This window comes from Branchiostoma floridae, chromosome 1, assembly GCF_000003815.2.
Source record: "Branchiostoma floridae strain S238N-H82 chromosome 1, Bfl_VNyyK, whole genome shotgun sequence".
NCBI lineage: Eukaryota > Metazoa > Chordata > Leptocardii > Amphioxiformes > Branchiostomatidae > Branchiostoma > Branchiostoma floridae.
In genome coordinates, this window is record NC_049979.1 from 17,519,075 (window position 1) to 17,542,642 (window position 23,568).

General features: G+C 46.1%; 2 protein-coding genes across 2 annotated transcripts; one reads left to right on the forward strand and one right to left on the reverse strand.

Annotated features, from left to right (window-relative positions):
- Positions 1-1,497: 1,497 nt before the first annotated feature.
- Positions 1,498-3,717, reverse strand: LOC118421401 (forkhead box protein A2-like). The gene has a single exon (XM_035828671.1). It carries the CDS (start codon positions 3,565-3,567, stop codon positions 2,236-2,238), a length of 1,332 nt encoding a protein of 443 aa, XP_035684564.1. The 5' UTR covers positions 3,568-3,717; the 3' UTR covers positions 1,498-2,235.
- A 15,088-nt stretch (positions 3,718-18,805) lies between these two features.
- Positions 18,806-21,216, forward strand: LOC118420467 (hepatocyte nuclear factor 3-beta-like). Its single transcript, XM_035827293.1, has one exon. It carries the CDS (start codon positions 18,990-18,992, stop codon positions 20,211-20,213), a length of 1,224 nt encoding a protein of 407 aa, XP_035683186.1. The 5' UTR covers positions 18,806-18,989; the 3' UTR covers positions 20,214-21,216.
- Positions 21,217-23,568: the final 2,352 nt, after the last annotated feature.

Here is a 23,568-nt window from a genome sequence, read left to right on the forward strand (position 1 = left end):
TTGAATCGGGGATGACCTGCTTTTCTCCCCGCTGTGCGGGATTACCAGTCCATCTCCAGCGGCCACTGCCAGGTCCTGAGCTGACGGCACGGCGGCTAACTGGATTTGTCACACCTAATGATCACTTTAAATCAACGAAATAACAGTGAAACAAGAACTACGGCTCGTATTCCCTACATAAAAGCGATTATTCTACGAAAAGGCGCTACCGCTATTCACGCTTTCCTGCACTTACTGTGAAAATACAGCGTTCGCCATGTTTTGTTTTCAACGAGCGAGGAATTTAGGGTGAATCTGCTTTAGCTAAGCTGTGGAAAAATCCCCTACAGATGTGCTATATTTCCCACGAAGATTCCCAATCTTTTTTTTTAACAAAAAAAAAAAGATTTGGCTTCAAATCAAGACGGCTAAAACGGGGGTTACAGGTAGGTAACAGAGCATCTGACTTGTGTGCCCGCTTGTTGTGTATTCGATGCCTATAAAACTCCTAGGTGTGTATTCACCCTGTGCACACAGTCACTCCCCTCGCTAAAATTTCATGAAACCCCAAATTCAAAACCTTTCCTCCAACAATACGGTTAACACAACAAGCCTTTCTCCCAATTTACACTTGCAAATTCGATCCATTTTGTTTTCATTCGTACACCGGCCCGGTAAGGGAGCCTGGCTTAAAACAATGGACGCCTGCTTGGCGAGAAAAACTTTTTTCTTCTACCAAAACGGCAAAAGCCATTGCCAGCCTTACCGCAGTGTGAACTAGAGTATGACAGGGACTACCCTGTCTAGTCCTGGATTTGTTCAGGGAATGCCTCATGACTCTCTTGAACACACTACGGTATTTGGTACACAATTGAGTGTGTATGAGGTCTAACATTCAGAGATATTTGCAGATGGGGATAGAGTTCTATTTGCTATTGTCAAGAACAACCCCGCTTGGTTACAACAAGCAAGAGGGAATCCCCGGCCATGTGGACACACATATACACACACTTGTGCGTCACTACTCAATGGCGAGAAACTCCGTGCCTGCGGAATGACCACTTTCCCTGTGGTTTCTCCTGCCCCCCTTCCCGCCTTTCAGCCCTACCCATGAGCGCGTGCCGTGCCGGGCACACCTTAGCAACAGCCGGAGCGCTCCTGTGTGGAACCTGTGTCTCGGAGACACAAAGTCGCCCTACTAAGTGGCCACAGGAAATCGGTCGGAATGCTTTCAGCAGAAAAGGATTAGAAACTAGGGGAAGTCGTGAGGACGTTTGGGGGCTGCCTACTTTCAACACCTGAGGAAGACAGGTGTAACTGGGGGAGGATTTGCCCCGAGGGGAAGTTCATGTTGTTATTACGAGACGGAAGTTTGTGGGGCCATGTTCTCTCGTTCGTCTGTGAAAGTGAACCTAAAGAGTACCCCTGTCCGTACATAATACCGACAGGGAAGTTTAAAATTAAGACACAGGCTACCGCAACCCCACAGATTACTATACAACGACACACACAAATCCATTTAAGGCATTTCATCAATTTTAATTCAGTTTTTCTCGCCTTTCCTTTAGCAGGAACAGGAACTGTACAGACACGGAAGAACTACAGCTAAGATAAAGATAGGAAACTAACACATATTTCATCTATACATAGTCATCAAGGTTTTCACATATATTGGCACAAAATATAATCTTATAATTCGTAATCTCAAATCATGGGCTGGTCAATCAGCTGACGAGCGGGAAGTTTTAACTAGCGTTTCAATCAAAACTTTACATATAATAAAATTGACCGCACATCTGATCAGGTAATATTGCTTGGGTAGTTTCCCCAACAAATGCTGGGTTGCACTCAACGTTATTTCTCGCAACAGTCAAGTGAATTTGCTTTCTAAGCTGAACGGTAAATATACACAGGCAACATTGCCAGTTCAAGTGATCAACAGAAATTATTTGTCATCCATACAGATTGGTTGTTTAAAGACTAGTTCTTACTGAGTTGAACATACTATTCTATACATGTGATAATGTGTACAGACGTGTTGTATAGTTTACAGTCTCTTCATGAATCAACAAACACAACTACAACAGGGAGGATACACATGGGAGAATGTGCAGTTCACGAGAAGTTTGGCATGTGTACTTCCTGTACATGAGGAGAGTCAATAATATGCTTCACTGGCATATCATTTTCGAGTCTTCAGATTATTACCTTGTCTTAGACGTTGTGAGTGTCCACAGGAGGTGGTGTTGGCGGTCTTTAGGACTGGAGCGTTGAGGCAGTTGTGGAATACTGTGGCACGTACCCTGAGAAGTAGCCCGTGGCGGGTTCTGTGGATGCCGGAGTTTCCATTTCTTGCTTGGGCACGACGCTGGGGTTGGTGTTGTACATAGAGGCATAGCCCGAGTACTGCATGGGGTCGTACCCCTTCAGTTCGGTCAGTTTGTGGTCTTGGGAGATGATAGAGTTGATGGAGAACGGGTGGTGGAAGGACGGGTGGACAGACGTCTTGATATGATCGGTGCTGTACATGGACATGGCGGCGGACATGGGGGAGGTCTGCGGGATGGGGCGCGTGGGGTAGCCGAGCTGGTCCTGGGGATGCTGCGATTGCACGGGCACGGCGGTGGGCGCCAGGGGCTTGGGCTGGGTGAGCTGTGTCAGGGTCGGCGAGGGTGTCTGGGTGGTGACGGTCATGGGCGAGGAGCTCACGTGGGTACTTTCTGGAGTCGGGCTGTTGTGGACCGGCGTGTTGGCCTGTGGCGGCGGCTGCTGCCCGGCAGGTGCGCCGGACAGAACCTCCTCGTTCTCTGCCTTCTGCTCGGCCTTCAGCGCTGCTTTTCTCTCGCACTTGAAGCGCTTCTGTCTCCGCAGGTAGCAGCCGTTTTCGAACATACTGTGAGCATTCGGGTGCAGCGTCCAGTAGCTGCCCTTGCCCGGACGGTCGGGGGTGCGCTGGACTTTAACGAAACAGTCGTTGAAGGACAGACTGTGTCTGATGGAGTTCTGCCAACGCTGCTGGTTCTGTCGGTAGAACGGGAACAAGTCCATGATGAATTGGTAAATCTCACTAAGCGTCACCATCTTGTTGGGAGAACTTTGAACAGCCATGGTGATGAGTGCGATGTAGGAGTACGGCGGCTTGGCGTGTGTGTAGCTGCGGCGGTACTGCTTCTGTCGGTTCAGCACGTCTTCCCTCGTCAGGTTCATATTGACGCCGTTGACGCTGCCCTGCATGCTCATGGGGCTCATACTCTGTCCGGGGTGCGCCATCCCGACCCCCAGGCTGTTGGCTAGGCCGGGGTGCTGGGCGCCCATCGTGGACATGGTGGTGAGCTGACTCCCGGGGACACTGTTCATCCCCATGGTGGTCATGCTGGTGTGGGAGGGCGGTATGGTGCCCATCCCTACCCCGTTCATGCCGGTGCTGTAAGACGAGCCAAGAGTGGTCATGCTCTGCGTCACGGAGTAGCCCGAAGACGTGTAGCTGCTCGGGCTGTAGGAGTTCCCGGTGGTCATGGCAGTCATGGCCTGCATGCTGCTGGGAGAGCCGCCCTGGGCTTCGTAGGCCGACTTCGGTGAAAGCATCATCTCTGTACTGAGGAAACGAAGTTTGTCTTCCGTGTTTTCTGTTGTGGTCGTCACGCTGCAGCGCTCGCGAGGGGAACACCGTCCGATTACACGGAGCGCAAACAAGAAATGAGCGGGGTCAACTTCTGAGCAAATTGGCTAACGCCAACAGATTGGCTGGCCCCGCCCCGCGATTGTCTCCGTGCAAATGAGACTGCGCGACAGGCCCGGAATATTGACACGTCCGACCTCGCTAAGCCCCGCCTCTTCTCCCTATAAGTCATTTTATTAAAAGTTTGTTGGTGAACCATTAGAGGCCGTCCATCCTTTAGTGCCCTTACAAACAATGCAGGTAAAACATGGTCAAAGCAAACATCGTTATATCGATACCCCTTGTGCTGTTTCAAAACTTTTAAACCTAATACCGCTCCGGGAAAGTTCAACCGCAGAAGGCGCTTCTTTTTAAGGGTAACGAAGCGAGCCGTGTGAGTCAGCGGGCCCTTGTTGATAAATTTTGTCTTCCTGAATGTACTGTTTGACGTCAGAGCTATTGTGGAGCTGTCGAAACGTGGGTGACTCGTACGGCTTTAGAATTCTTTAGGCGGGTGCGGGTCTCCTAGAACACTCGTGCTCTGGTGGACGGTCCGTGTTAGTTCGGTCCTGTTATTATGATTAAAAATAAGGCCCATCACAAAACTAGCGACGATAAGTCGGGGTGATCAGGCTGACGCTGGTCTCACGTCGGGCCGATTTACGGGATAGACTAGCACGTAGGTGTGACTCAGCAGTGCCGCCAAACTCCCACTATTCTTCTCCGTACACCTGCCATGTGGAGCGAGGCAAGTCTCCAGGATTATACCCCCCACCCTGACTCACAACAACGCTGCTCGTGAATTGTCCTGCGGATTTATTCTTTCAGGTCAATCAGCATCGAATGAGGGTAGTTAGCCACACTTTAAACCATAAAAGTTTTACTCGGGTGCCCAGCGCACAGTTCCCAGCTCATGTCCTGCATTTAAAATGAGAATGGTCAATGTGTGTGGCAAACCCCCCATACTGACCTACAAAGGAACAAAACCGTAACCACTGTTTTTGTTAGGACACCCACGAAACCAATAGGTTTTTAGGCCGAAAAGTTCAGATTTCCGTCTTATTCTGTTGACACACAACTTTCTGGACGCACAACCGTCTTGTCAGGACATCTGTACGGTCCTCCGCCCCTCCCGCGGGCTATGTTTGCTCCAATTAATTAGTTGGTTTGCTCTCTGTCAATCAGTTTACAAAGGATTCCCCAGGTGTCCCAGAGTAAAGACTGGTTCTGTACGTGTGTATGGTAGGATGTTATGTTCAACAAGCAGCTCTTTCACTTCAGCTCAACAGCGGATTTGTTATTTCCAGCAGTCTTTCCGTTTCAACACGAGCCTCTAAATCTAATATTCAAATAAGAATCTTGGGTCGGGGAGAAATGTATGCATGTGCGAGCCCTGCTTCGAGTTCTCATAGAAAGTGTTGTGTTGAGAGTTGGACATAGAGTTATATATATTCTCTGCAATACACACTTGCCATGCGGATCACAAGCGACGTTTATGTTGCGGTTTTTGCCGCTCGTGCTCGGGGGAAGCCCAATGAAATTTATGAAGCAGAACTCAATTTCCCCCCGCTGATAACTCAATTTTGTGTGTTCCTCTCCTGACGGGGTGTCAATTTTTCCCACTGCCGAGGCTCTGGATAAAAGTCACGTAGTGCTGTTTGTAGATGTCATGTCCACATCCAGGTGGCAGTCAGAGCTAACCTTGCAGGTGTTCATATAAAACATCAAAGCAAAAACAAGCTGCCTATTCCTAATTTGATTATGCCTCATTTTACTCGTTCAATTGTTAAGTCGTGTCGCAATTTCTTCCAGACTTCTCGGGATTGTATGTAAAGAGGGGCGCAACGCTCTTACAATGGTGTGAACGTGATCAGGGATTTAGATACGGAGAAAATCTTTCGCCAATTAATATGCAGGACGTTAAACAATGGGCGTCTAGCGGGTCAAAAACGCGACATTGCGGTTATTGATAAAACGGAGCGTCCAAAGTCGACACGGGCGCCGCCGCTACTTCTGGAGATGTGTGGACGTGATAGCAGGCAGGGCACAGCGTGTTTTATAGCTCTGTATCAGGCACCATCTGATGACACGTGCCATGGTTAAAACTTCAGGGGGTATGTGGTAGTCTGTGAGGTTTGACGTGCACATCAACTGACATCGTAGTCACCATACATTAAAAGAACACTTCCGGATAAATTTGGAGTTCGTCATAAGTTCCGACGTCCGATAGCTGTATCATTTCAGTGACTTTCCACACTTCTAACTCTTAAATACATTCTATACTATAGGATTGTACATTCTTATATGTCGGAAGTAATTCGGAACTCATTTTGATACGTGGGTTACTGTGGATGAAAATTACCCATCGGGGGAACAACGACTTCTCAGTTCAGCGCGCAAAGTACTGTGTAGTGTTCTACCAGAAAAAACAGGGGCGTTGTCACTTTTCTCTTAATTGTAGATGGACAATGACATCATTGGCACTTTGAACTTGATTTCTATCACCTGCTGCTGATCACAGAAGCGGTCAGTAAATCAAGTCAGAGCATTGTTTGTCTCACATTAGCTGTAGGCCCAGGACAGGTGTCTCAGTACACCTTTAGAAACCAAACACACGTACCTCTTTTCTTTGGAAGTTCTTTCGACGGTGCGTAGCAAACGCTAGTTGTAATTTTTTTCGTAACAAAAAAAGGAAATCATTAGTTGTTATTATTCCCTCTATCATAATGAAAAAGTCTCTATTATTCCATCTGCCCATCGTGTTTTATTTCAACTCACGTCTGTAACTTGCTTTAAAACAACCCATGTGTGCTTATTATACGTACTCTCCAAGCAGAGGTTAGGCTCCGACTGTTTTTGACGTTTTTTCGGCGTTTTTATCGGGCTTTCTATTTTGTACCGTTTTGTTGATGTCTCTAGGCCGCGATGCATTTACAAAATTGTACAAAATAGAAAGCCCGAAAAAAACGTCAAAACAACAGGCGCCTAACCTCTGCTTGTAGAGAATATCATACGTGCAAGTGGGAGGTTTAAATTTCATTTTGGCGGTATGTGGTCTGAGCAGCTCCAAGTGAACTTGTTATTTAAGTAAATGTACACACGTCAGTCAAATCAACTCGGTGATTGTGTTTTGTTTTAATCGGCTAGCTTTGAGTTCTGAAAGTTCCGTCCTGCCGCCGTATCCTGGATAGAGACAAGTCGCAGTTCGCACGGTTCTTAGAAAGGACACCTGCACATTAAAAACCACGCAAGGGTGCGTCGCGCCAGGACTAGCGGCAGGTGGAGTGGGGAGGGGGGTTAGTCAGCGGCGCTGTCAGCATCTCCTCACGGTGAAGTGGTGTCGTGTGTACTTCAGGTGAAACATGTCAGCCCGGCCAAGAACTCCCCGGCAACTTGGCTTCATGAGAAGTGACTTGTTGTGTTGAGCTCCAGCCACGTATTGCATAGGATATAGGATAACACGAAAAATGTCTTTTCCGTCCCAACATTTCTATAGAGAGTTTGAAAATAAAGAAAAAAGTTTCTTATCTCATAGTCTCAGAAATATACTGATACCTCACAATCCATCAATATTTCAGATTATGTACTGTAGTCACTAGTAGTTGATTGACAATCTAAGGTTAAGTATGCTATTGTGACATAAGGTCCAACAAATCGTGATATGATACTTTTGGGAGCCTGATTTGAACGAGATCCCAGTATCTTCATCTTCATAAGTACTGAAGGCTGCATAAAAAGCCTGTTCCATCTGTTGCGGCGGTGTGTTAAGTGAGCGGGAGATCCGCTGTGCCACACAATGGGCGGCATTATGACGCAGCGCTGATCCGGACCTGGTCTCCTGCACCGGATCGTCTGCAACCTGACACACGGCACCGCCATCCTGGGAATGTCAGCTGGGAGAGCCAGAAAACTGTCCATGAGTCTGACAAATACCGTGCCAACTTATGATAAAACTGTCACTGTACTTGGATTTTGTGCACATGGAAGTTCATTCCAGTGTCGGTCATCTATAACAGGTGTACTAATTACGGGAAGCCCTACACTCGACGCGAGAGCGATCCATCCATAAAACATGCACGACACCTTCACAAATGTGTCAAATCAGGCGCCAGTCGTGCTGCTTATCAGACGTGCCAGTCACCTGCATTATGAACAACATTTCCATCCAGTTCTGTGTGATAAACTGTTGCCAGAAATGAGAAATGAGAAACTGCGAAATCTATACCCTCCGCATCATCGAGACAGTCTAGGTCGCCAGCATTGCAGACTCAAAAATCAACTTTTACACAAGTTACTTGTGTCAAAAAGTGAGCCGGGGAAAGTGTTTACATACCTGGCAACGTAAACTATAGAATATTGGGTTTATTGAAATTGCAAATATAAAGGCGCAGTTGGATGTAGAGTGGTCCTTCAACGTCACTCCACCGCGCACCCATGTGAGACTGAACCTGCTTTACTACACCCCCGTGCACGCGGCTCAGTTTTAGAAGCCAGAAAAAAGCCGCTCCGATCCATAAGTATTTTCTGATTGAGAGCGTCTAAGTACTGAAGCAGCTGTATAGGGAAGCTCAAGGGGCGGCTTTTCGTGGGATGACTTCAGTCGGCAAAACTTTCCCATGGTCAGAAATCTCTCTGCCTCCTCTTACTTGATCCCGACAAGTCAGACCCAATAGGAGGGTTTTACTGGGTTTAGAACAAAACTCAAATACTTGGATGTAACCCGTCTGTCATCTGAGCAACTGGTACCGATGGGATGGTTTGTGAGGCTGTTGACATCCCAAATTTTGGGTCAATATGCCAGCCAAACACTGTAAACATTTATTGTCTCGGGGCCCAGAACACACACCAAAGCCCCATAAAGGGCACCGCTTGTAAGGAGATTGGCGCTTAAGCAGCCGAGAATGGTAATTTCTTGCATGGTTTGTGTGTCGCCGCGTTTCTTCTTTATCAAGATGACAAAAAGGCGTTTGGACCAGGTATTGTTAGAGCATTAAAGACGTAAACTTATCGGGACTGCTGCTAGCTGCGCCCGCTGTACAAACTTCAGGCGCGCTCCTCAGAAGGCGCACGCGAGTTTGTGAGGATGTTCGACTTTTCCATGACTTCAGTAGATCTATAGAGAGCAATACGTTCTTGGAATCCGGAACTCAAAAACGATGTATAATTTTTTTTGCAGCCAGATAGCAGTCGTCTCTTTCAGTTTCTAAATGGGTTCTCTCGTTTCTGATTATCAAAATCGGGTGGACAATGAATGAATTCGGTGTTGGTCAATTGTCTACAGTGGGGTGTGTGCACATCTGATTAACGGGGTCAAAAAGTCACTTTACAGCAGCACAGCGCCATTCTAAACAGTCTCTTCAACCATTGTGCTTTCCTGGCATGTTTTTATTATGAATCAATTTCAGTTTGATTGTGCTGGTGGTTTTACTATCGGAAGATCAAATTGTGTGGTCTGTCGACAAAGCCACATTTTTCATGGCAGCTTTTTTTTTATATAACAGGTCTTCATCCCTTATATAGCGGATCGTAGACGCTCCATAGCCCAGGAAAGCACTTCTTGGGTGCACTACAACTTAATCAAGATATCACGTGTTATAAGAATTTCCAACATTCCTCAAAAAGAGATTTGATTCCAGTGAAGAAGTAGCTAGTTTGACGCACACCATAACTTAGTATATCTGCCGAGATACACACGGCCCCCCTCCCGACCAAGGACAGCATAAACGTGTAAAGATTTAATTTTATCATTTTTGCACAATGTTCTCTGTGGGAAGGCGCTATAACGGTGGGCTGGCCTGCCCGCCCCTACAATCACCCTATTCACCTCTTGGTGGGTGTTCCTTGTTTCGGCCCGGTCCCCTACCGGCAGCTAACGGGCCGGAACATCGCTGTTTGTCCTGCGCATAAATCTGGCATCAAATTGGTCAACTAGACAATACTCCGCTTGCGTCACCGCCCTGGGACCGTATCGGGAGGTGGGAGAACGTGAGGGTGATAATCTACTCCTGTCTATAAATAGTGCCTTAGATTGGAACATGTCATTTCTGCATCTCGTTAGCGACTTCCCGCCATGAATGAATATTTCACGTTCTCTGGGCGACGGGCGATTCTGTCTTATCAAACGTGTGAACGGCTCGTCTACTAACGGTGTTGTGTCGGTAAACATGGAGGGAAACTCGTGTCTATTGTCAAATTCCTCACATCGGAGGAAAATTGATGGTTCACGACACATGTTTCATTTTCAGATGACAGACCTTTCACCCCTCTTTGTGTCGGGTTCAGAATTGATTTGTCATAAGGACCCTCGCTTTGTAGGTTTGGAGATTACCCACCTTTACATGTAAAGAAGTCACGTAATTGAAAACTTAAAGTATCCTCAGATGAACATCTCGGAAAAATCTTTGTGGTAAAACGAGTTGACCTTGTAAGGCTGGAGTCACATTTCCAAACCGGGGCCCGGCCGGGATCTTTTAAGAAACGAAAAATGAATTGTATACCTATGAAAATATTCAAATTATGCCCTTGAATCTTATTTTAACATTTTGTGTATTTTAATGTCTTTTATATCATTCTTTTCGCTCCCGAAAGCTGCCCGGCCGGGCCCCTTTGTTGAAATGTGACCTAAGCCTAACTTATGTAAAGGTCAGGATGATCTTGCTATCGTCACGAGGAAAGTTAGGTCAAAAGACTCTTGATGAATACTTGACTCGGCAGTTATGCGCCTATTGTGCGTCGCAATCGGTGGTTGGACTGTAGAATTTTAGCGAGTCATTGGGCTTCTATGTCTGGATCTGATAGAAATGAAGCTAGCGCACGTTTACAGAATTAGCGACTTTTATACTGACCAGAAGCAATAGAAATGCGCCGAACTCCTACTTTCCAAGCAGAGTTTAGGCTCCTGCTGCTTTTTCTTTTTACGTTTTTGAGTCGTTTTTGTCGGGCATTTTGTATCTTACAATGTCAACACCTAACAGTTTAGGTTTTGACAATACAGGTTAGGTTTTGACAAGATATAATACACATCTTTACGGACTCCTGTTGTGACCCTAAGCCAGGTCTCCGCCTCCCCCGTGTCATCCACCACAAGGTTGGGTACCTAATCTGTTAGCCCCAGTGCCAAAATCATACAGGACAACGGTCATTACTTATTGAACTACTTGCTATTGTCACACATGCTATCCGTGGCATTCAATAAAGAGGCAACAAATGTAAATATGGCGCATTTACCTACGTGCGATTCTATTGAGAGCTCGGTCAACTGACAACCGCGTCAACGTGTGATGGGAGGAGAAAATGACATACTAGTATTGCTATTCAAAAGATAAAGAAACAAACCTTCTCATTGCAACGTAGCCAACTTTTCTTATAGATCACCAAAATGTCTGATAAATTTTAAGACAGTCTTCAATTTAGGAATTTCACTAACTGCGTTGATTAACAATTGTCCAAGAGAAACCGTTGCTCAAGACGACTCATAGGATGCTTTATCAAACAGCAGTAGTTGTGGGACAGCTGATGTTAGCTTACTCTCCAAGCAGAGGTTAGGCTGTTTTTTGACGTTTTTAAGTGTTTTTATCGGGCTTTCTATTTTGCGACCGCGAGACATCAAGAAAACAAAATAGAAAAGTACAAAATAGAAAACCCAATAAAAACTCCTAAAAACAGCCGGAGCCTAACCTCTGCTTGGAGAGTAATATTAGCTGCACCTGTGACTGACAGCAGAGACCCACCAGGAACATTGTCCAGGATTTGGACTCCAATAGTCACGAGAAAATCGGCATCTCCAGCCTTGCGGTCATTGACCCCTCACAACTGGCAAAGTGCAATAAAGGTCTTGAATTCCGATCAAGTCAACTTTTCTTTCTTTCTTTTCGTTTTCATTGCCTTTCCTATTGCTGAACCAATTACTTGGAAGTCTTGTAGAAAGCCCGTTTAGGCCTGTCCGTCCGTTATTTCCATATTTTTCTAACTTTTAGATGGAGGCATACACGCACCCTAAAGTCAACAAAGCAATATATGAACCCGTATATTCGTTTCTCAGAAATAGCTTGCATAGGTAGGATAAGACTTCTATAAAGTAAGAACTGGATGACTAATGAAGTCTGTAAGCTGCTTATAGCTTGTCGACCCGGTCAGCAGAACTCGGTACGCATGTTACCTAACTCACGCTTCACTGCAGCTGAAAGCCAAGCGAAGATGCTCTTTTCCCTCATTCGTCATGTGAAGGGTGACACATACGTGGGCGTCGACTTGGGCAAACAGGTGTGGAGAAGCCAGGTACTTCACAGCCACATCAGGTGAGGTACCTGCACGCCTTTACCGAACGTGTGAGGTTGACAGGGGGCAAATCCAAGATGATGGATGGACGGAATGAAAGCCCATCAGACGATGGATAGGCTGAATTGTTCCGAATGTCCTGTGACAGGTCGCGCGTCACGGGGGGTGCCCTGTGTGTGACGTGTCTGACAGGAGCACAGAACATCAAAGACGTCCAGCGACTTGTTTTTCTCTCCGTCAGAAACTTTTCTCAGTCCGTACGTGATTACCGTAACCTTTCCTCGGACATAGGTTTGCTGACATCAGTATCGAAAACTTCCAAAACTCTCTATAATTTCAATACGTGAATAAGAAACATTTACAGAAAAGTCTTCCTGCTGATATAAACTGGTACTTAATTAATTCTTTAATTTACAAAGGTACTTAAGGTTAGACAGTTCCACCCCATAATCGTCAATGGATTTAAGGTCATACTGGCAGAGTACACAAAGCGTGCCTAAACCAAGGATTTTCCCATCAAAAAGAAAGAAAAACGTTCGCCGTTCTCTTATTCAAGATAGCGGCTTCCTTTGGGTTTGACAATCACAAGATAAAGTGTATACACCTGTTGTTCCTTTAAAGACATTCGTGCGCACTAAAATAAAGAACAGTCAGTTATTTGCAGTGGTCCTCCAATGTAGAAGTTGTTCTGAATAAGAACTACAGATTGCCCATGTACAGGGTAATGTAGTTCTATAAACGTTTCTTTTATCGCACATTTCTTGTAGCTGACTGCTCAGGAGCGGGTTCATTGAAACGTTTGTTTGCTTGTGTGTTGCTGGATACGCAAAACTAAACCTTAACACCGCCCTAATCATATCTCTGCACTGCGATAAACAGCTGAGGTATGTTATGTCCTAAACAGCTATGCTGTTTTGTCCAACAAAGAGAAGTATGTATTACACTAATCCATTTATTGAAATGAGGTTTACTAAATCATAACAGACAGTTCTTACTACAGTCGTTGAAATCCTCGGCTTTGAAAAATTCTGAAGCTTCAATTTTTTAGAAAGACTTGAGCCTCAGAATTTCTAAAAGCCGACGTCACACAAAAACAATTCTCATCCTTCTTAAAGGTTCATGTTGGTTGTATTTTTTATTCCACCCAACGCAAATCTGCCTGTATTAGCGATCTGTTCTTTTCTTTAATTTTGTTCTGAATATTTGTCATAAAAGAAGGAAGACAGAAAGAATACGACTTTTGTCTCAGAACTTTTCCACGTAAGCATCATAGTGAAGACATGTGTGTGGTCCCTTTGATATGCAGGGATCAAGAGGAACAAGGAACAGGCACTGCTTTCCCGCCAACACACCTGGCGTAGGAGCAGGTAGATCACCTGTCTCTCACATTTCCCTGGCCACGCCCACAGGAGAGGATGGGGGAGATCGGGAGGGAAGGGGATGAGCCCGGGATTTGGGAAGCCGTGGCCCCAGGTAATCCAAGATGGGTGGATGATGGCACGATCGCAGGTGCTGATGATGTCAGCAAGGTAAAACCACACCGCGGTGACCTGACAGGTCACGATGGGGGATGGATGGATGGAGGGAAGGAAGGAGGGAGGGCGGGAGTTAGGGAGGGAGGGGGTAGGGGAAGAGTTGTCGCACCTGTGTCATGACAAGTTCACATATCCGTGCTTTGTGGAGGAACCGTATAGAGGGCTGGCTTTGATGATGTTGTTTGTTGAAGAAGAAAACCCAAGGTCCTGTTTTCAGAAATGTGTCCAGGTAGCGGATTATAGTAACCTGACCCGCCGGGAGCGCACAGGTATACATGTGCAAATGCTTCTAAATAAGCCGCCATTGTTGGTCCGAAAAGTGCAGCGTGGAACAAGGTGTCCATTACTGAGTTGACAAGCGGAGTGAAAGCAAGCAGAGATGTGGGACAAGGGGTGAAAAGTTCACAGCATCTGCAGGCAGGTGACCGGCCGGGCGGGGCCTGTGTGGGCGGGGCTGTGACGCGTCAGGAGAGGCGTATCTACCGGGGAGTGTCGCGCGGGACGGCATGGCAACGTCGGAGACGTCATATATACGCATGAGATCGTTATCTAAGAGGCATGATATCCTTCAATATAACATAAATTTACTCGATGGCCGTCAAACGTAACGTACCTGCAAGAAGCCATTGTGGCGCAAACTGCGTTACTTTCAAACACCATGAAACATGATTATGGTGCCGACATTCTGACCAGTGCTGACCGCAGTGGTTAACATTCATCAAAGTCAAGACCAGGTCTAATCTTACCTGAGCTACTGGTCTTCTGTGTAAAAATAACGTGAGAACAAGCCGGACTAGCTTACCGTTTCTGCTATTTTTAACGACAATGGCCGTGCACGGGTACATGAGTACACAGACAATACATTTATTGTGTTTGACACACCGGCAGCGGAGGTGACGTCTCCAGCTCCGTTCAGCTGCGCTACGCGTGCCCCTGTCTTACTGAACCCGCCATGGACGGATCAGCTGGATGTAAGAACAGGTCTCTCAGTAAACTCGTTAGGTTGCCATAACACGCCTTTACTCACTTCCCCTGCCAGTCTGCCGCAAAATCATCGGGCATGTTGTAGAGAGTCCCGGTTATGTGGGTAGATGGCAATAATGGCATTATACAAATTGTTAATTCTAACTTCTAACACGGAGTAATTTAGACTTTCCCAAATGTTCAAATGTATAGCCCTGTTCTTTGCCATGAAATGAGCGGAGTAAAAAAAGCTTAGAATTTGTTTCATAAGACGAGAAAGTTACTGAAAAGCCACTGGTCGAGCTACAAGGATATCCGGATCTTGTCAACAGACTCAAATATATGTGTGTGGTATGCCGACTTTTTACCCTATAAGTGTTTTTGCTATGCTGATCAGATCTTGCTTCATTTCGATGTTTTACGGTACGGGATTAAAGCCATCAAGAGCTGATAGTCTCCGTTTTAAAACACATTAATAAACATACAATGGTCTACCCATGACTTTAGTTTGCAAGATGCTACCCGTTTAGGAAAAACGTAAGTAAACGTTTATGAATGGTGCGCATCAATTTGCTCAGAAAACAACAATGAATGAACCAGACATATTTGGAGAGATATTGTTAATTAGTTTTAGAGTGAAACTTAAAGTGACGTAGATGGCAGAAATATCGTGACGTTTGACTAGATAAGGTGGCAAAACTCTCGTACCGATACCCAGCATAGAGAACGTCGCCGCTCCAGAAGTCTGCGAAGGATACTAATGTCTGACGTCTATTGAACATAATTTAATCAATCATATTCAATTCAACATAATAATAAATCCACTCAAGGAGGTTTTTAACCCCCTTGATCCACTGAATCTGTAGAGCAGGTGTAGCTTTAAAGGCAAGAGGTATACTATTCGTCAAAACCCGCTGGGCTGTACCGGAGGGACACATCTAAACATACAGTAGATTTTGTTCTGGTTCATTCTTCTGCTTTTCTTTCTTCTTTGCACTGCACTTCTTCAGGGCCACTGGTTGCACAGGGCCCCGGAGGGAGCGCACCTGTACGGAACCAGCTTTGAACAGACAGAGGTCATGTACCTATTAAAACAACACATATCTACACGTACCACATCAAAGACTTGACGAGACCAAAGAAAAGTCTTCGAGGTCTTTAAGGGGGCGTGGTCCCTTAAAACTTCATTTTTCTTAGTCTATATTTTAGAGTCGACACAAAGAGAAGAATTTTGTTTTTGTAACACGATGACTCGGGAATCCATTGCCGAACAAGGCGTCAGGCCATCCAGGGCGTCTTATGGGCGCGAAAGATTGCACCCTTGCCCGCTCCGTGAACCGCGACGCGTTCTCTCAACTTTCTCGTGGTACTTAGTGTGTCTCTCAACACCAAAGGTAAATTACCTGTGTCCGAGCTTTCAGTGACTTACGCTTTAGGAAGATACCGGGCAAATGGCCCTTCCTACTGCACGCATCTTCGGGAAGCTGGGCGGCCTAAACTCCTTAACTCGGCGCCTGGGATATTCGAAGCTGTCAGAATTTTTGAAGGACCTCGTGATTCATGGGGACTCTTTTATTCATCCTGCCCTTCTCTGTGCATGACCACAACCAGTTATTTCTGTTTGGCCTTCACAACAAAACGGGGAAATATTTGCCATTCCGCGCACCTGTCAGCGGGATGTGTCTACAAAACAAGTCTGTTGACAATCTTATTGTGCGATGTTGCTATTTCTAACGGTACATCGCTGGGGGAAGGTAATGTCACAGTATACATAGGAACGATATAGCTTTGTGTCGTACACGTCTCCTCTGAGAGGATCGAAGAACGGCATACATTCAATCAAGTCAAAAATGCTTCTGTTAAACATGCACATGTTTACATGTGCTTTGAACATCTTAACGGCGGTTTTCAGCAGAAATCGGGTAAAAAAGGTACACACAGATTGAATGACGGGCATGTCATAGGAAACTGGTTAACTTTTTACCTTTCTGTTCCACGTGCCATACCTATGATACACCATAATCATTCTCTTCACCTGGCTATTTCATTTTCCTCTCCTACGTATGTAGAGGTCTATGTTATGATATCAGAAGTAAATGGAGCACACTGATAAGTCAAACGCAAATGCAAACTATGTGCAAAGAATGCTGGTATACGCCTTCCAATTTGCCATCGGAGATAGCAGGGATAGGGCTCCGTGTCCCGGCAGGTCCTGTGGACGTGAGGGCGGCATGAGGACTTTTCCGGAACTCCTCTGTAAGCGGAGAATTCTCCCGTCACGATAAGAAGAATAAAGGTGGAACCTTATCCCATTTAACGCCACCTTCAGACGAAGAACCGTCCATCTTCCCCACCGAAGACTCAATCTTGCTTCATATCTGACAGATTACCACACCTTTACCCTTGGAGAACGTCAAGTGCCGTTCTCTGGAGCCGGAAGGCGTCTCGGAGTGACCGGCGGCGCCTGGTCCTCTCCGCCAGGTGTGCGACCTGTGGTAGATGTTATGTTATAACAAGGAGGTTAAAGAATAGTTATTCGGATGTGGTTCGTGAAAGTCATGACAAGCTGATGTCAGAATTCTGTACGTGTTTTTACAGGACCTTACCGTCGGTTGACGAGGCCTAACGACTAATCTGTCCCGTGTTATATAAAGTAGAGCTTGTTTTTCTTGTGAACACAGAGGGATCGTGCATTTTCGGAGGCGAGCTGGTTTCGATAGACCAACAAGCCCGTCAATGGCCCAATCTTTTCTTTGCTGGGAAATCTGATGCCGCAGTCAGCTGGGTTGTATCTTTTGCGTTCTGTTGTTCTCCGGGCACGTCCTGCCCTCTAGGCGGCTGTTTGTTTTTGTATCTAGGCTAACTCCCGACCGTTGGCACCCGATAGGGAACCAAACGAACTGAATGGGACGTGTTAATGGACCTATCACTAATTAAATTTATTAAGTTTATCTATGCAAAGATATCATGTCGGCGCATTAAGTCGGATGGAGATAGATGCTGCGATATGCAAAGTTAAGACGGGCGGGACGGCTTCATGTTTTGAATGGCGTGACGGGATCTGGTATATGGCGTGATTAAACCTGCGGCTCGCTATCTGTAAGCTCTTTGGGCACCTCACCAGTAGATAAGTATGGCAATGAGCCAGACATGGCTGATATAGAAATGCGCAGTGTCTGCCATGTCCTCGTGTGAGTAATTAGAAGTGACGAAATGCAGTTCTAATTTCATTCGTTACGCTGCCGTCCACAAACAGCACGACTCACCGCACCTTTTTCATTGCCGTTTTCACGGGTGATTTCCCGTTACAATTAGTAATTCTGTGGAAACCACAAGCCCACCGCACTTACATAACATAGTTATCAACATCTCAACTCCCAACCTACAGCTACTCTGTGTGTGATGTCGCATGCATATGACGTCTTCCCGACACCGTAGTTCCTTTCCACTGTCTTGCCCTCGCCTCCCATACATACATCTTTCTTCTACCGTACAGTAATGAATGAAGAACATTTCCTACTTCTTACAAACGGAAGTGTTCCTTGCGTCATAAATTTCTTATCGCAGAGACGGCCGTACTTTCCTTTCCTGTTCCTACCTGCAGAAGATAAAGTTGTTTGTAATACAGGTAACTGTTGGCATTAGAATACAGGTTCTAAGAAAATATCATGGAACAAATCCATGAAATGTTTCCACCAACACCATGCCGGAAATGTTGATGCTATTGACTTTTATTCTGTTTATTGCTAGGAAAAATAAAGTGTGACTTCGGTACCTTTGTGTTCAGTATATTTCCCCGTTTTCCTGGCAAACCTCTGTCGATGCTATGAAATTCTATGAATAAAATGCCATACTACTATGTTCTGTAAGCTACACGCGTGTGGATATACATGTACAAAATAACTTTTCCCTGAAGAAAGATAACGCTGCGTCCCCTCCAATCTGAATCAACTATCGTTTTCCCGAAGTAGAAACCTGAGAATCTATGTCTTTATAAAATTGTAACATCAGAAATATTGTCAAAAAGTGTCCTTGGTAATCATGTGGAAAAAAAAAACACTTTTGTAGTTATCAACTACAGACTACGAAAGCCAAGGGTGGAACCTTATTGTCTAATATTCATGGCGTTGTGGTTTCTTTTTTTTAATTTTCGCTGCATTTTTAGCACGGACTGTGAAAAAAAGTTTTCCAGTGTTCCGCGAAACTTCCCCTCAGGTGTTCTCGATTTGCAGAGTAATTGCCATACGATCGTCTACGTCATCTTGGCTCCACCAATCACAATCCAGGAAACGAGAGATGGGAAACCTCGAAACCGCAGGGCGTATCCAGTCACCAAGGTTTTTATTTGGCTAAAGAGGCGGAGTTTCGTTAATGATTGACAGGCGGGGATATTTACCAAGGGGTCAACCTTTCTTTGCAAATCAGTTGTTGGTCAGTTTTTGCGCCTACGTTGTTGTTGGTGGATGCTCCTAGCGTGACAGCCTGTGTTGGTCTAGTAAGTTATTGAAGTTTGGCCGCGATAACAGTCGACTTTTCTGCGCCACCGCTCACGTGTGTGAAAGTCACCGGTGTACGAGATGCTGTCTGCACCGAAGGGATACCCGACAGGGACCACGATGAACACGATGGGGATGAACACCATGTCGAGCATGGGAGGGATGAACCACGCGTCGTACACGGGCACGGGACCCGTCAACCCCGGGGCCTACTCAGCCTCGGCCTACTCAGGGACCATGAACGGCATGGGCACGGGTTACCCGGCAGCTGGCGGCATGGGCGGCCTGCAGTCCTACCCGGCCGGCTCCGTCAATGCCATGGGCACCATGCAGACTATGAACAATATGGCATTGAACAGAAACGCCATAGCCGAGCGCGAGAAGGCGTACAGACGAAGCTACACGCACGCCAAGCCGCCCTACTCCTACATCTCTCTCATCACCATGTCCATCCAGAGTTCTCCCAACAAGATGGTGACGTTGGCAGAAATCTACCAATTCATCATGGACTTGTTCCCCTACTACCGACAGAACCAGCAGCGTTGGCAGAACTCCATCAGACACAGTCTGTCCTTCAACGACTGTTTCGTCAAGGTGCCGCGCACCCCAGACCGTCCGGGCAAGGGCAGCTACTGGACGCTGCACCCTGAGGCTGGCAACATGTTCGAGAACGGCTGCTACCTTCGGAGACAGAAGCGCTTCAAGTGCGAGAAGAAACTAGCCATGAAGATGGCCCAGCAGCAGGCGGCACGCGACACCCCCAACCCCGGGACGGAGAACTCCGCCGTCTCGCCGACTACCACGGCGGAGCCCGCCAGCACACCCACGACAACGTCGAACGGTGCCTCAACCCTGCAGCCTCTCCAGCCCATCAACACGCCATCCCCCAACCCACAGGAGCAGCAGCAGCACCAGCATCATCAACACCAACACCAACAACAACATCAGCAGCAGCCGCAAGTCCAGACCACCCAGCCCCAGGACATGCAGCAGCACGCCCAACAACACCAGGGTCTCCCTGCGCGCCCCATCCCACAGCAGTCCTCCCTTCCCATGTCTATGGGCGGCTACTTCAGCCCAGAACACCTGCGGGCAGCTCACGGCTTCACCCATCCCTTCTCCATCTCCAACCTCATGTCTCAGGAACACAAGCCCGACTTGAAGGAGTACGCCGCCATGGGGTACTCAGGCTACAACTCCATGTCCCCGACAGGTGTGCCGAAAACGACCATGTCCATGGACAGCATGGGGACGGACTATTACCAAGGGTATGTTCCCCAGCATTCCCAACCTTCGTCTCTATAATACTGCCAACATTCCCTCCTGCGGTGACAGAGACTGACAGTGACTCTACTTTAAGGCTCAGACAGCACTCCTCTACAGAACTGTTAAGAACTGTGAGATACACGTAGCTGTCTACTTTCGTGCGAGGACAATCGACCATTTCTTACGTCTTGTACTAGACTAGAAACAGACAGTGAGCTTCTGACAGATTTATTTACGTCCCTCTGCTTCTATGTACACTGGGATTCCTTCTCACCACTCTCCGCACAACTGAAATGCAAATGCCGGTAAATATTTGTTGTTATTTATTGAAGTGCCTTCGACGGGTTAACCGGAGGTCACTCAAACATTGTGTACCGTTCTCGGAATTCACTTATTTTCCTTAACAGTGTAAGTTGTCTTTTCTTGTGTCGTCGCGATGTTCTTCGCGGCGTAAACATGTTCCGTTCTACTTGTGATCTCCCCTATGTATGGGCCGAGGCAAATGCTTTTTGAAGAGGCGCGGGGTGCTTTACAGGCCCCCAGAAATGGCGCCAAGTAATGGTAGACAAGCGTAGTGTCGTTGTTTTGTAGTTGTGTATGATAGAATGATAGCACGCAGAATTTCCCTAAGCTGCAAACGATGTGCCAATGTCCTGAATGACCACTTATACACTAGCTAGATCCTAAAGCAGCTAAAGAATCGTAACATTCCTGTTGTCCAATGGTGATGATTATTGACGGTAGTCGAGTGAGAAATGTGACTCTAATCTTGATATGATGTTGTAATTTCCGAGCAAACAAATTAATTTATTTTTCATTCATGAGAACTTTGTCTTTGTATTATGTACATGTGCACGTTAACTATGGTAGACTATACAGTAGTCTTTATTTTGTACATTAACGTTAACACTTATGTCTGACGAGATGGGAATTTTCTACCCCAAAACACGTAACAGAAAGAAAATCCATGACATGATGTGACTGAAAAGTAATGTTGTACAAAGTTCAGTGGAATCAAAAATACACCCAATCAACAACAATACTGTTCAGTGTGTTCGTCGTATATTTTACGTTAGCGGTTTGAGTTGTGTGTCCTAAGTTCATTTAGTGAGAGATGCTGAATTGCTGCCACACGTACTGGGCTCTTGTGTTTCTTAGATATCCCAACCCCTAAGTAAATGTGCAAAGCCCTGCGTATATTTGTATCCTATGAGTGAGTGTTCCGTGTGTTGTGTCCACATGGGGTTTTTCACTGTGAGCACAGGAGTTGAGCCAAGTACGGGTCGTAAAGACACAGGCAAATTGCAAACAATATTCTATCGCCCTGTGCACACTTCTGTAGAGCTGAGAAAATATGCACTCAATGGTTAAGAATAACACGGTGGTGTACAGAGTGCCTTGCGACAACCAATTGAAACCAATCCCATATCCAATTTCTGTATCTTGTTACCGGCTTGTTCGGGTCCAGGTTGAATTGACTTTATTTTCTTCTTATAATCAACAAAGTAATACAATTGTTAACTCTTTACAACACAGAAATTTCAAGCCAGTTACAATACATTTGGTTCAAAACGTTTTGAGTCCTACAACTGATATGCACCACACGATAATTGTAACCTATAAGCTGAATATGAAAAAACAACGTCAATATAATCTCTGGCAAAATCTCTCCCTCTATGCTATTATTTACCTTTATGGCGGATACAGGTAACACATTTCTGACTGTCAGACATGCATGCATCCATGGTTTTCGTTTATTTTCTTTTTCAGGCTTGAGCCGCCATGTTGCATTGTTCGGTTTGTTAGCTGAGGGAAAATGAAACGGGCATGGCGCTGTGCAACAATACAGATTCGCACTAGAAAAACAAGAAATAATTTGATCACATCTAGATCTTGAATATTAATCTCTGTTGGATAAGACAAGTAGATCCACTTAGTTGTAGACCATACGTCACAGGTATATGATTTCCAGCAGGGCTTCATTAAATATTCTCGAACGAAATGGAGTGAAAGGGGATCCGTACAAATTGTTGTAAATGCGTGTCGACAAAAACACGGAGTTGGCTTAACGGTAAATGGTACCTAGAGGCATGACTACATATCATGGCTTATTTAATTTGTTCACTGAGACCTGTCAAATGCGCCCTTGGCTTACCTGAAAACCATACTTATATAGGAAAAAGGAGTTTGACGTATGTAAATGAAGTCAACTCAATTCTTAAATAGAGATTAATCGATAACTGCATCTTGTCCTTCGTAGACTGAAGTTGCATGAAATCATAGAAGTCACCACACACATACCGTGCGTTGCTCAACAAAGACATAAAATATTCGCCCAAGTCTTTGTGTCTTATAGAGAACGTGTTCTACCACAGACAACCCTTCCAGCTGTGTCTACAACTGTGTTAGACTTACGAACAGAGTAGTGCTACATTTCCTGGTAAAATGGTTTGCCTCCTGAAAGTTAGTCGGTGCAGTAAAGTTGTCGTGTATCCATCACGTGCACTGAGCAGCAGCAATCATCCTAATCTCTCCTGGCGTCTCCTGTATCCTGACGTTCAGCCCCACAATCCTTACTGCATTACGGCTGAAGCACGGCCCGCTAGGGAAGGACGCTTAAGCCCGCGTGAGCGACAACTTTACCCCCTCTCGCTCTTCCCAAAGTACCCCCTAATCGCCGATAATTCGCGCACAACCTCCCCCACTCCATCGCCATGAGGCAGGCGTTGTGATTTACGACTAGCGCGAAAAAATCCCCGAGCTGCATTATCAGCTTTACCTAGACACTAATGTGCGCCACGTTAACCCGGCAACGCAGCCAAACTAGGAAATCCCTTTCTTAGTTACCCCCACGTACGACGACGTGCCCTTTCTACCTGCCACCGTGCTGTCGTGGTTGAAATTTTAATCTTTCCTAAAATCGCACGGGTTTTCCTTCAAAATCCACCTCTCCATCAGCAAAAGTAGGGAGATAGAGTAAAAGCCGACGGTGACTACCTCGTTTTTCCCGGTACGTGTAGAACATGAAGTATTGTGCCTGCAGCAGAAGTGCTTGTTTGGTGGGAATTTCTACCCCAGTGCCTCTCCACTCTTAAGGGCTGTAAAGATGTGTGTTCAGCTCGCCGGCGGGCGGGCAGAGAGGCGTGCCTGTTTACGACTTGTCCAAGACGCAAGTCAAGATACTGCTGCTTAAACACTTCTTCTCCTCTCCTTCTTATCGATGCTTTTTTTCCTGCTCACCACACGCTACTTGTATAGTTTGGAGAGAGTGCGTCTGTGTGGACAAGGGCCTGCCTTACCGACATTGTCAGTCCGTTTTCTTTATTAAAAGACACTGTGTAGCTCTATTCGCGTATACGTACAAGATGCCTATAACAAAAGTACTTTTCGAAGT